Source organism: Brachionichthys hirsutus, chromosome 14 (assembly GCF_040956055.1).
Source record: "Brachionichthys hirsutus isolate HB-005 chromosome 14, CSIRO-AGI_Bhir_v1, whole genome shotgun sequence".
Lineage (NCBI taxonomy): Eukaryota > Metazoa > Chordata > Actinopteri > Lophiiformes > Brachionichthyidae > Brachionichthys > Brachionichthys hirsutus.
Window position 1 is genome coordinate 7,414,310 of NC_090910.1, and position 11,776 is coordinate 7,426,085.

General features: G+C 44.9%; 2 protein-coding genes across 2 annotated transcripts; one reads left to right on the forward strand and one right to left on the reverse strand.

Moving 5' to 3' along the window:
- The first annotated feature begins 283 nt into the window (after positions 1–283).
- Positions 284–9,574, forward strand: LOC137903620 (E3 ubiquitin-protein ligase MARCHF6-like). The gene is made up of 25 exons (XM_068747747.1): positions 284–347; positions 783–882; positions 2,441–2,514; positions 2,733–2,876; positions 3,028–3,100; positions 3,279–3,447; positions 3,657–3,846; positions 4,640–4,701; positions 4,803–4,835; positions 4,913–4,964; positions 5,053–5,111; positions 5,196–5,276; positions 5,438–5,506; positions 5,604–5,678; positions 6,129–6,263; positions 6,340–6,560; positions 6,771–6,908; positions 7,027–7,249; positions 7,346–7,415; positions 7,621–7,802; positions 8,017–8,151; positions 8,244–8,333; positions 8,468–8,600; positions 8,745–8,880; positions 9,028–9,574. Exons 1-25 carry the CDS (start codon positions 329–331, stop codon positions 9,113–9,115), a joined length of 2,751 nt encoding a protein of 916 aa, XP_068603848.1. The 5' UTR covers positions 284–328; the 3' UTR covers positions 9,116–9,574.
- A 110-nt stretch (positions 9,575–9,684) lies between these two features.
- LOC137903621 (arylamine N-acetyltransferase, pineal gland isozyme NAT-10-like) lies at positions 9,685–10,849 on the reverse strand. Its single transcript, XM_068747750.1, has 2 exons — positions 9,968–10,849; positions 9,685–9,866 (listed from the first exon to the last, which is right to left on the reverse strand). The coding sequence occupies exons 1-2, from the start codon at positions 10,816–10,818 to the stop codon at positions 9,857–9,859; spliced, it is 861 nt and encodes a 286-aa protein (XP_068603851.1). The 5' UTR covers positions 10,819–10,849; the 3' UTR covers positions 9,685–9,856.
- Positions 10,850–11,776: the final 927 nt, after the last annotated feature.

Below are 11,776 nucleotides of genomic sequence, written 5' to 3' on the forward strand. Positions count from 1 at the left end.
GCGTTAGCCAGCTCAGCTAGCCATTTGTCTCCTACGTTTGAACTGTCACTTCAGCAGCACGCAAGGATGCATTTTTCTTTCACGTTTATTCATTTACATTTAAATAAACCTGTTGCTTAAAGCCGAAGTCTGACAGTGAGAGGGAACGACGAAGCAAGTGTTGGTTTGCAGTTTGTGTGGGGGAGGAACCATTTTACGATTGTCAATGCATTCGACAAATGAGAACACGCTCACCTCGCTAGCTTAATTTAGCTAGCCGAACAGTATTGTCCTTTCGTTGATGGGTTCGTAATTCTACTCCTGGAAGGACCGGTCCCGAGCAAACAACATGGATACCGCCGAAGAAGGTAAAACGTTGCTTGTTTCTCCTTTTTGGGTTAGCTACGTAATTTCACCCCCGAAAACCCTGGCCTGCTAGTCGCTAATGTAGCCGAGTTAGCATACGGCCATTGACGTAGCTTTATCGATGTTGTGTCCGGTTTACGTTGTTTGTAAGTACTTGAGTTCAACATGAAACATTATTGTGTAGTAGCAAAATATTTAAAAAGCACCGGAAGGACAAGAAGTACTGGTGATATCGTTATTAATTACGACTGTAATTATTAATTACGACTTTAATTAATAAGACCAAGTTTCTCATGTTAAGACTGTCAAATTTCTGTATAATATTTTTCCAAGAATTTTAATCTACTACTTATACTGTTCCCCTTTCTGTTTCCCCCCCCACCAACATATTTTCGTCTGGTCTATGTGAATTTGTATTTGTTTATTTGTGTGTACAGCGGATATTTGTCGTGTGTGCCGCTCAGAGGGGACCCCAGACAAACCTCTGTACCACCCTTGCGTCTGCACTGGCAGTATCAAATTCATCCACCAGGAATGGTAAGTATTAATGGCTCTTCGGCTATTAATATTGTGACCTTCCCTTTTTCCTCGTCTGCGGACCCTCACTGACGGTGGCAATAAACGACTTCTGATTCTGATTCTCCACTAAGGAACCCACTACCCGCAAACGTTTGTGAGAACTTGAGTTCTAACTCGTATTACTTTTGTGAGAAAACACAATTTAATGTTTCACTAGCACTTTTTTTTTTTTTTTTTTGGCTTGGTTTCTGTCCTTGCTGAAAATGTAAAATCTTATTGATCAGAATGATCATTGCTATTGTCAAACTAGGAGCAATTTCAGACAAACGTGTTTCCCCAAGTCTGAAGTCCATATTTCATGCATTGTGCTAACTTGCCAAACTTTCATTACAAATAAATACATGGTAGTCAGGAAGATGAATTACAAGTGAAGTAACTTGTAATTCTGGCTGAGTATATTTCTCGTGAAAAGAAATACTACAAGATCATCAATTTTCAGTTTTAGGTGTGACATTTAGGCCTGCTGAGAACAATTCCTGCCCCTAGCATTTTGGCGATATTGTTTTGTTCTCATCTGCCCCGCGTGCGGATGTCTCTGGGTACAATTGGGTCAGCTGTATGGACATTTCCCAGGCAGGATACAGAGCCCATATCTGGATTGTTCTGTGGCGATTGTTTAACCTTTTCTAGAACCATTTTTGTGTGCTGCGTGTGTGTGCAGGCTGTTGCTAACCTGTGATATATTTATCTCGTGTCCATGTGCTTGCTTGGTAAAATAAAAGTGAATTACTGACATCCCTCCACAGTCATTTCTCAGACACACAATATGTGATAAAGGTTTAATTGTCATTCATCTGAGCGATATGGATTGCGAGGTGTCGGATTCAGAATTCGTTTCAGGGTTCTCTTACAAATGATTTTCTTTACACATGTACAGCAGAACACGCGTTACAATTTGCTTGTGCTTAAATCTCAGCAAACTGGCATGGAGTTAGGATGGGCAACCCACAATCACAAATCAGCTCAGTAATAACTAATGCACAGTGCTTTTGATAGCTGCTAATAAGAGAGTGGAATGTAATAATGCTCTTCGTCATTGTTTATTGCGTCCAGAGGTCCCAGGCAGGCTGTCGGTAGACCCGTCTCTGCGTCCTCATCTAATCACAAGCTCCTTTTTATGCAGTCCTCTCCTGTATAAAAGATAGAAACACAGCTTGTAGGATTGTTCTCCCACCTTAAACTAGCAGCTGGTGTAAGAGTTAGCAGCAGGGACAGGGTCATGCTGTTACATGTTATACCGCCTGATGTGCAGTTTAAAATCTCACACTGCGCTGACATTATATGGATGGTGTTTGCTCAACACTGTGCAACTTTGTTTATGTCTCACGAGGTGAAAAAAATCAGACAGTTTTGTAACTTTGTTGTTTCAGTGATATGCTGAATGTTATTAATTTGCCATTTGGAAGATGATCATGGATGTTTTTTAATTCATCTGTGCTCTATCAGGTTTCTAAAAACCTCTCCCCCAGCATATTGTTTGTCTGCTTCTTCTGACCTGCTAAACCTTGTATTGCAGTTTGGTCCAGTGGCTGAAACACAGCAGGAAGGAGTACTGTGAATTATGCAAGCACAGATTTGCTTTCACTCCAAGTAAGTACTCACTGATGGATCCTCAGCTTGAATATGCAGAACAGCCTCCGGCTTCTTGCATACTGTCCAACAGATTAGGGCAATATCTTTATTTTGTTCTCTTTGTCTTAGTCCTTTTAACATCTGAACGTATGAAAGTTAAATGATATCAGAATTCACCCACAGACCACAATGAGAAGATCCTTAAAATCTCAAGGTCACGCTTTCGTCCTCTGCAGTCTACTCGCCAGACATGCCCACGCGTCTGCCCATCCAGGACATTTGTGCTGGCCTGCTGACCAGTGTGGGCACAGCGATACGCTACTGGTTCCATTATACACTGGTGGCCTTTGCGTGGCTTGGGGTGGTTCCTCTCACTGCCTGTAAGTAAATGCAGGCTTAATGTGTGACGCTGCAGAGGCTCCAAGATGCGTAAATCCCCACCTGGTGTTCGTTGAAAGACGCATCTCTGTGCAGTTCTGAAAGATTTCCATCGTGCAAAAGGCCTTTTTTTTATTTATTTTTTTATCTCAGGTCGCATCTACAAGTGTCTGTTTACTGGCTCTGTGAGCTCCCTTCTGACGCTGCCGCTGGACATGCTCTCTACGTGAGTGAGGATTCTACTATTGTACACACAAGCATGGAAAATTAAGCTAACCTTTATCGCTAATCAGTTTTTTACGTGTTGATGCTCTTAATCTCCCAGTAGCTTACGTTTTGTTTTATCTTTGGCTTTGTGTGTGTGTGTGTGTGTGTGTGTGTGTTAATGTCTCTTGCTCCTGCAGAGAGAACCTGCTTGCAGACTGCCTTCAGGGCTGCTTCGTGGTCACCTGCACGCTGTGTGCATTCATCAGCTTGGTGTGGCTCAGAGAACAGATCGTCCATGGTGGAGCTCCCCAGTGGTTAGAGCAGCACCAGCCGCCCCCACCGAATGCAGCCGGACAAGCCAATGAGGTCCACGACTTTCTGTTGTCTGAACACAAAGTAAAATAAGTCCATTAGACCCTCAATAATACTGCAATCTGTAATTATTGACATGCAACTCGTATAACTGCTTTTTTAGGTACAAGAAAGTCACACTTGACCCCAATAAATCTGCACACAGTCTCACTTACTGTCGTGGCATAAAATTAAGCCACATATTATCTCTCCTCCCCCCTCAGGCACAAGCTGCGGGCCAGGGAGCAGCCGCCGAACCTCCTGCAGCTCATCCTGTTCCTCCTGATCCACCAGCTCAGAATGAAGCCGAGCCCGAGCCGCCTGATGTCCCACCAGATCAGGGAGATGAGCCTGATCTTGAGGAGGAAGAGGGAGCAGCAGCTGAAGATGCAGACCCCAACAATGGAGCTCAAGGTTGGAGTTTGACCGAGAGCTGTAAATACTGATATGCCTCAGCCTGGTATAGTTAGAGTGTTGGTCCATACTGATGTACGTATGGATTAATATCAGCACGGTCCATCTGAACTAGCGTTGTGTTCCATCTTCAGATTTTATGGATACATGCTGGAATGATTTGCCATATAAGATTAAAAATTGTATCATCCCAAAACAGTCTGCATTTAATGGGCAAGTTAAATGGAACAAAATATCATGAATTAAGTGTTTCCAATATTTTTCATCTCCAGGAAAATCAAAGCAAACAAGATTATTGTCAGAACAAACAAATGGATCCTGTAATGGCCCCATTTGTCTTGTTTGCCAATGCATCACAATTTATTTGTGAACCTCGGCCATCAGATTCCTACCCCCTACCGTGCTGCTATCTTGAGTTAATGCTTTGATTTTGCAGGAGACAAAGGAAGAAAAGGGGCCATGAAAGAATTGTGATGTGTTATAAATGATTCATTACAGCCAAATGAAAGCAGTGGAAAAATCCTTCGTGGTTTGCTTTGCAATTCGCATCAGAAATAGTCAGCAAAAACCATTTCAGGAAGGTAACAGTCACTGCTGTCTCTTGCTTCTGCTAAAAGGCAATTTAAAAACGTTTTGCCGGACAAACACGTAACGCCGTCAGCAAGTCGCTGTGATGCTGTGGCCATACTTAATCAGCGGTGTAGAATATCACTTGTGCTTCTCATATAGACACTGCTTAAGTTCTCAACTCGGACATTTTCACTTTGTCTAAAGCTGGTGTATTTACCTGTAGATGACATGAATTGGAATGCTTTGGAGTGGGACAGAGCAGCAGAGGAACTCACCTGGGAGAGGGTAACTCCACATGTCCCGTCCCAAGATCACACCAAGCTTCTTTCTATATGTGTTGTACCTTAGTTCACATGTTTTTATATATATTTACATTTCCCTTTCAGATGCTCGGGCTGGATGGCTCATTGGTGTTTTTGGTAAGTCTTTTTTATTAAAAAATTTCAAGAAACTATTTTAGGTGACTTTGTAAGCCTCCTGTGTGTTTGCGTTGTAGGAGCATGTCTTTTGGGTGGTGTCTCTCAACACACTTTTCATCCTGGTCTTTGGTGAGCACACTTGATTTAAGATCAAAATATTTCCGATTTAACGTGCCATGAAGTGATGAATGTTTTTTTTTTTATTATCTTCGTTTAGCATTTTGTCCCTACCACATCGGGCACTTCTCTGTTGTGGGTCTTGGCTTTGAGGACTATGTAAGTTGACTGTTCTCATCCTTGTAATGTTTTATAGTCTCTTAAACTACATCACTTGAATACATTTTCTTTGCTTTTCTTCAGGTCCAAGCTTCCCATTTTGAAGGCCTGATCACAACCATAGTGGGCTATATTCTGCTGGCCATGACTCTCATCCTCTGTCATGTATCCTTGGGTCTAACTCCATCGCTCACCTTCCCAACATTGAATTATAAAACCTAAATGAAACAAAATCCCTTTGGCTGATGTCTCAAAATGTGTTTTATTGCGTTGGTGCTGGTTTAGATGTGTAAGCATCGATTATCCTTAATGGTTTTTTATTAAAGGGACTGGCCGCTCTGGTCAGGTTCCAGCGTTCTCGACGTCTCCTGGGAGTCTGCTACATCGTTGTTAAAGTAAGGCCTCTGAGTCCTTGTCTAATTAAAATGGACCTTCCTTGGTGGGAACACTCGGATGGTGTTAGGGAAGCATAAATATCTGCTTTCATTGCAGGTTTCGCTGCTGGTCGTTGTGGAAATTGGAGTTTTCCCCCTCATCTGCGGCTGGTGGCTGGACATCTGCTCTTTAGTAAGACCTCCTGACTCATTATTTTTTGAAGGTTCCATCTCTGTATTTTTGTTAAACTGGTATTATTTAAGTGCAGGTTTCATTTTAATGAAGGAAATATTTTTGGTATAGAATAAAATATCAATTTTAATTCAGGGCTGCACCCAACTAAGTTTTACACTTTTGTTTTTCAAGCCAATCTGGAAAGCGTTTTAGTCATCACGGTCTTATAGGCAATTATTTTATGGATAAATGGAACATCGGTACATTTAAATGGCATGTAAATGTAGTTAGCCCCTTTCTCCAGTCAGAGAAACACTTGTTTAAAAAGCAGTTTAAAACAGACGGTCTAATCAATCAAATGTTATTTATAACTCATTTTACCATCTGGCACATTCTTATGTGCAACACTGAACATGAAGCAGTCTGAATGTTAGCTTGATTTAAGGCGCTACTTTCTTCATCCTGCAGGAGATGTTCGACGCCTCGCTGAAAGACAGAGAGTTGAGTTTTAAGTCTGCCCCTGGTACCACCATGTTCCTTCACTGGCTTGTGGGCATGGTCTACGTCTTCTACTTCGCTTCCTTCATCCTCCTACTGAGAGAGGTATTAACAGCACAGCTTCTCTCTACGATAACAGCATAAAAGTGTGTCCCTAACTTGGGCATCGTTCACCCATCAGGTGCTGAGGCCGGGAGTGCTGTGGTTTCTGAGAAACCTCAACGACCCCGATTTTAACCCAGTGCAGGAAATGATTCACCTGCCCATCTACAGACACCTGCGGCGGTTCATCCTGTCGGTGGTGGTGTTCGGCTCCATCGTGCTGCTCATGCTGTGGCTGCCCATCCGGCTGATCAAACTACTGCTGCCTGCCTTCCTGCCATACAACGTCATGCTCTACAGGTAGCCGGCTGCAATGGAAATGTAGGTCAGCGCGGCGATAAGCTGTGGAAACCACTGCTTTTCCTTCCTGAAGCGGTGCACGAGGCGTCCTCTTTAGCTTGATGGAAGGCAGGAGCAAGATAAATCGTTTAGCCAGAAATCTGATTGGCTAAAGTAGTTTAGAAGGCGTGTCCTTGCTTCTTCTGACCACGCCCTCCTCTTTCCCCTCAGTGATGCTCCAGTCAGCGAGCTCTCTTTGGAGCTCTTATTACTTCAGGTTGTGCTGCCGGCTCTTCTGGAGCAGGGACACACTCGCCAGTGGCTCAAAGGCCTCGTCAGGGCCTGGACAGTCAGTGCGGGATATTTATTGTAAGCTGATGAGTTGTTTTTCTTTTGCCATTCTGTCATTACCTCATCACGCAGTTTCGGAATAAGGTGTGGCTTTTCTTTGATTTGCTTTAACGCATGTTAAACCCCCCCCCCACAGAGACCTCCACTCGTACCTCCTCGGGGAGCAGGAGGACAATGATGCCAACCAGCCTGTGAACAACAACAACAACAACAATCCTCCTCCGGGTCAGCATAACAACAATAACAACCCTGCGCCAGCTGTTGGCGAGGGGCTGCACGCGGCCCATCAGGCCATCTTGCAGCAAGGAGGTCCAGTGGGATTCCAGCCCTATCACCGACCGCTTCGATTCCCATTCAGGGTGAGAGTCGGCATTTTTCACTTCAGTGTGGAACACACCCCCCCCACCCCACTACCCCCCACTGCTACTCTTAAACGTCTGCCCTCTTCTCTCCAGATTGTGCTGCTGATAGCGTTCATGTGCATCACCCTGCTGGTGGCCAGCCTGTTGTGCCTCACCCTACCAGGTGAGGTGTGGTAGAATAAAATACCAGCTGTGAGCACAGCTGTCCTTTTTAAAGGGTCGACGTGTTCGTATGTCGCTGCCGTGTCACTGGTCCCGTTTGACGTTTGAGCTCAAATAGTAATTCTCTTCCATGGCTGATCACTGTACAGTTGGAAATGGTTGAAGTGGGGGGGGGGTCATGTTTGCTTTTCCCACTCGTGTTTCAGTGTTTACCGGCCGCTGGTTGATGTCCTTCTGGACAGGGAGCGCCAAAATCCACGAGCTGTACACTGCAGCCTGCGGCCTGTATGTATGCTGGCTTTCCATCCGTGGGATCACCGTGGTGCTCGCCTGGATGCCCCAAGGACGCACAGTCATCATGCTCAAGGTGCAGGAGTGGACACTCATGGTGGGTTCGATGGGAAGTCTATGTTGTTGGCAATGATAATTAGCTGGTCTCCTTCCACCCATTTAATTGTCCAGAGCCGAACCTGAAGGCTATTATTTATTACAAGTTGATAAGCAGTTGTCCATGATTTACTGGAACATGAATAGCAGTAATCTCATGGCGTCTGGCACCGTTGAATGGAAGTAAAACTGGTAGAACGTGTTGTTTTGTGTAGATTCTGAAGACCGTGGTTGTCGCTCTGCTTGTCGCTGGAGTCATCCCGCTGCTCCTGGGCCTGCTGTTTGAGCTGGTCATCGTGGCGCCACTCAGGGTTCCCCTGGACCAAACGCCCCTCTTCTATCCTTGGCAGGTACGAATGTGGGACTTCCCCCTCTCCAATGTAGATGCGCACCTCTAAATCCAGTTCTTATAGCCGTCCAATGATCTGCCTCTCACCTACAGGACTGGGCTCTCGGAGTCCTCCATGCCAAAATCATTGCCGCCATAACGCTGATGGGCCCTCAGTGGTGGCTGAAGACTGTTATTGAACAGGTGGGTTCCCGATATTCATATGAATCAACTCTTGCGCTACACTTTATTGTAAAAGCAGGACACAAAGCGTAGTAGGTCGGTTGAATCATTGAACATTTAAGAAGATCCCGTGTTGAAGCTCCCTTCCTTCTTAGGTTTATGCAAATGGAATTCGCAACATTGATCTGCAGTTCATCATCCGTAAATTGGCCGCCCCGGTGATCGCCGTGCTCCTGCTCTCCTTATGCGTGCCGTATATAATCGCTACTGGAGTTGTGCCTGCTGTTGGTGAGTACTGAATACCTACAGGGTGTTTATAATTGTAGAGATTCCTCCAACATACGCTTGTTCTTATCCCAGATGACTGACTAGTGGCTACGGCGTCTGAGAGTGGGAGGCTCCAATGTCTAACTGGGGTTCATTGTTTTGCAGGCGTTACCCCAGAGATGGAGATTTTAATGCAGAGGAGAATCTACCCCTTCCTCCTCATGGTGGTCTCACTTGTAGGAATCCTCTCCTTCCAGATCCGCCAGTTCAAACGACTTTATGAACACATTAAGAATGACAAGTAAGAATGGTTTTTAGCTAACAAAGGAAACTTTCCCCCCCAAGGCTCACATGAAGTACATCAGAATATTAATTATTGTAATTTTGATGCTGGAAGGGTCAATACGTTTTATGATGATATAAGTATTCTAATCATCTCTCTTTGCAGGTATCTGGTTGGACAGAGGCTCGTCAACTACGAAAGGAAAGCCGGAAGAGCAAGTTCAGTCCCACCATCCGACCCTCTCGCCGAATAGTTTTAGCATCACACGTTGCCCTGCCGCATCCCATCTTCCCTTTCCATCCACCGTTTATTGATTTTTAGATCTTGGGACCAGAATCTATTGGAGCCTGTTATGGATCTTGGTGGATAAGATGGATGATGTTAAATCCCTGAACCCTCTCTCTCTCTCTCTCTCTCTCTCTCACGCTTATGAAAGGCGTGATGGGAGGGAAATGCAGTATAATTTTGGGACGGCAAAATAAAAGCTCATGAGAAATGGAGGCGGCAGAAGGATTAGGGACAGAGGTTTGATTTAAAGAGAAACATTTGTATTGTCATTCATGCTTTGCTTTGTAAAGTCCTGCCTGACAAATGTACATGTGTAAATACTTTGAACTCAGACTTTGTCTTTAAAAAGAAGCATATGGATTAATACAATGGCCACTGTGCATCTTAAAGTGTACGTTTAATTTATTAAATCAAACTGAAAATGTATCTTTGTTGCATGTTATCGAGACGAGCAAATTACAACGTAGTTACTGTAGGGAATTCCACGATATAATTACATGCTGACAGAACATTTCGTTTTATATTGATTATACTGATCACGTTAAGTCACATCAGAGACACATTGTAGCTGATCCACAGAGGTTTCAGATGGGGGAGGGACAAGCTAAGGTGCTAAGAGGAGAACGTGTTCGTGCCCTGGAACAGATGTGAACCTCAGCGCTGATGATTCCTCTCCAACTTGTCACCAATCAATTATCCTCATTGATTACACACGTCTGAATGGGATAAAAGCAAAACAGGAGAGTTAGGGAAACTAAGATTACAGAGTATGACATTTTTAATTTAAATGTGAGTTAATAAGAAAGTCATGTCTTACACGTCTGTGTCATCAGACCATTTGTTTCCAGTGGAGCCTGGTTGGGGTTGGACTTTCTCATCCTTTGGTGTGAGAGTAGAACTGAGCACAAGTCCAAATTGCTCTGCCAGAATGCCCTGGATCTCCTCGTCCTTGAGTTCCCTGGTGGTGATTTCCATCGTTGGGAATGTGGTGCTGACCAGTCTGCGGCCGATGTAGACGAGAGTCCCGCTTGGCTTTAGAAGCGTGCAGATGGACTTGCAGTAGAAGAGGGAGCACGGCGAGCTCTGGTGGTACTGGCACATCTCTGCAAAGTCCTCCAAGCGGCGAGGGTCGAGGGTGAACTTGTACAGCTCTGACCAATGGCAGTCCTCCCGTGTCTCTGGTTTCCACATCACAGCCCTCACGTCCGTGTCTGTTCTGATGTGGTATACCCGCTGGCCCTGTTCCTGGGGGGCACTGGTCTCCAGCGAGAGGGGGAGAAGGAAACATCTGAAACCGAAACTGACGTCGCACAACCAGCGCTGCCCGTCGAGGCTCACCATGAGGGTCAGATGATCAAAAGGTGGTCCATATGAACCGGTCTGCTCGTTCTTCACCTGGCCTGAGAGCAAGGTGACGTGGAAGCCCAGTTCCCTGAGTAGCCATGAGAAAAGGCTGTTCAACTCGTAGCAGAAGCCGCCGCGGTTCTTCTTCACTATCTTGCCGTACAGAAGCGGAAGCTCAAGCGTGACTCGACCGCCGCTGTGCACGGTGAGGTTCTCGAACGGCACCGAATGCAGGTGACACTTGTGGACCGCGCGAAGCACGTCCAGCGTGGGTTCAAGTGGGCCAGAGTAGCCGATGCGAGACAAGTATTGATTCACGTCCATCGCGTCCAACAGGAGTCAGCCCGAACTTTCAGCGCCTACTTCCTTCAATCGGAAGCAGCACCGCCCTTTGAGACTTGTTAAAGTTACAACCAAGTCTGGTTCGACAGGCGAGTCAACTATGAAAGGAAAACCGGCAGAGCAAGTTCAGTCCCACCATCCAACCCTCTAGCCGAATGGTTTTAGCGTCACACGTTGCCCTGCCGCATCCCATCTTCCCTTTCCATCCACCGTTTATTGATTTTTAGATCTTGGGACCAGAATCGATTGGAACCTTTTCTGGATCTTGGTGGATAAGATGGATGATGTTAAATCCCTGAACTCTCTCTCGCTCTCTCTCTCTCTCATGCTTATGAAAGGCGTGATGGGAAGGAAATGCAGTATAATTTTGGGACGGCTAAATAAAAGCCCATAAGAAATGGAGGCGGCAGGAGGATTAGGGACAGAGGTTTGATTTGAAGAGAAACATTTGTATTGTCATTCATGCTTTGCTTTGTAAAGTCCTGCCTGACAAATGTACATGTGTAAATACTTTGAACTCAGACTTTGTCTTTAAAAAGAAGCATACGGATTAATACAATGGCCACTGTACATCTTAAAGTGTACGTTTAATTTATTAAATCAAACTGAAAATGTATCTTTGTTGCATGTTATCGAGACGAGCAAATTACAACGTAGTTACTGTAGGGAATTCCACGATATAATTACATGCTGACAGAACATTTCGTTTTATATTGATTATACTGATCACGTTAAGTCACATCAGAGACACATTGTAGCTGATCCACAGAGGTTTCAGATGGGGGAGGGACAAGCTAAGGTGCTAAGAGGAGAACGTGTCCGTGCCCTGGAACAGATGTGAACCTCAGCGCTGATGATTCCTCTCCAACTTGTCACCAATCAATTCTCCTCATTGATTACAGACATCTGAATGGGATAAAAAAAAAAAAACAGGAGAGTT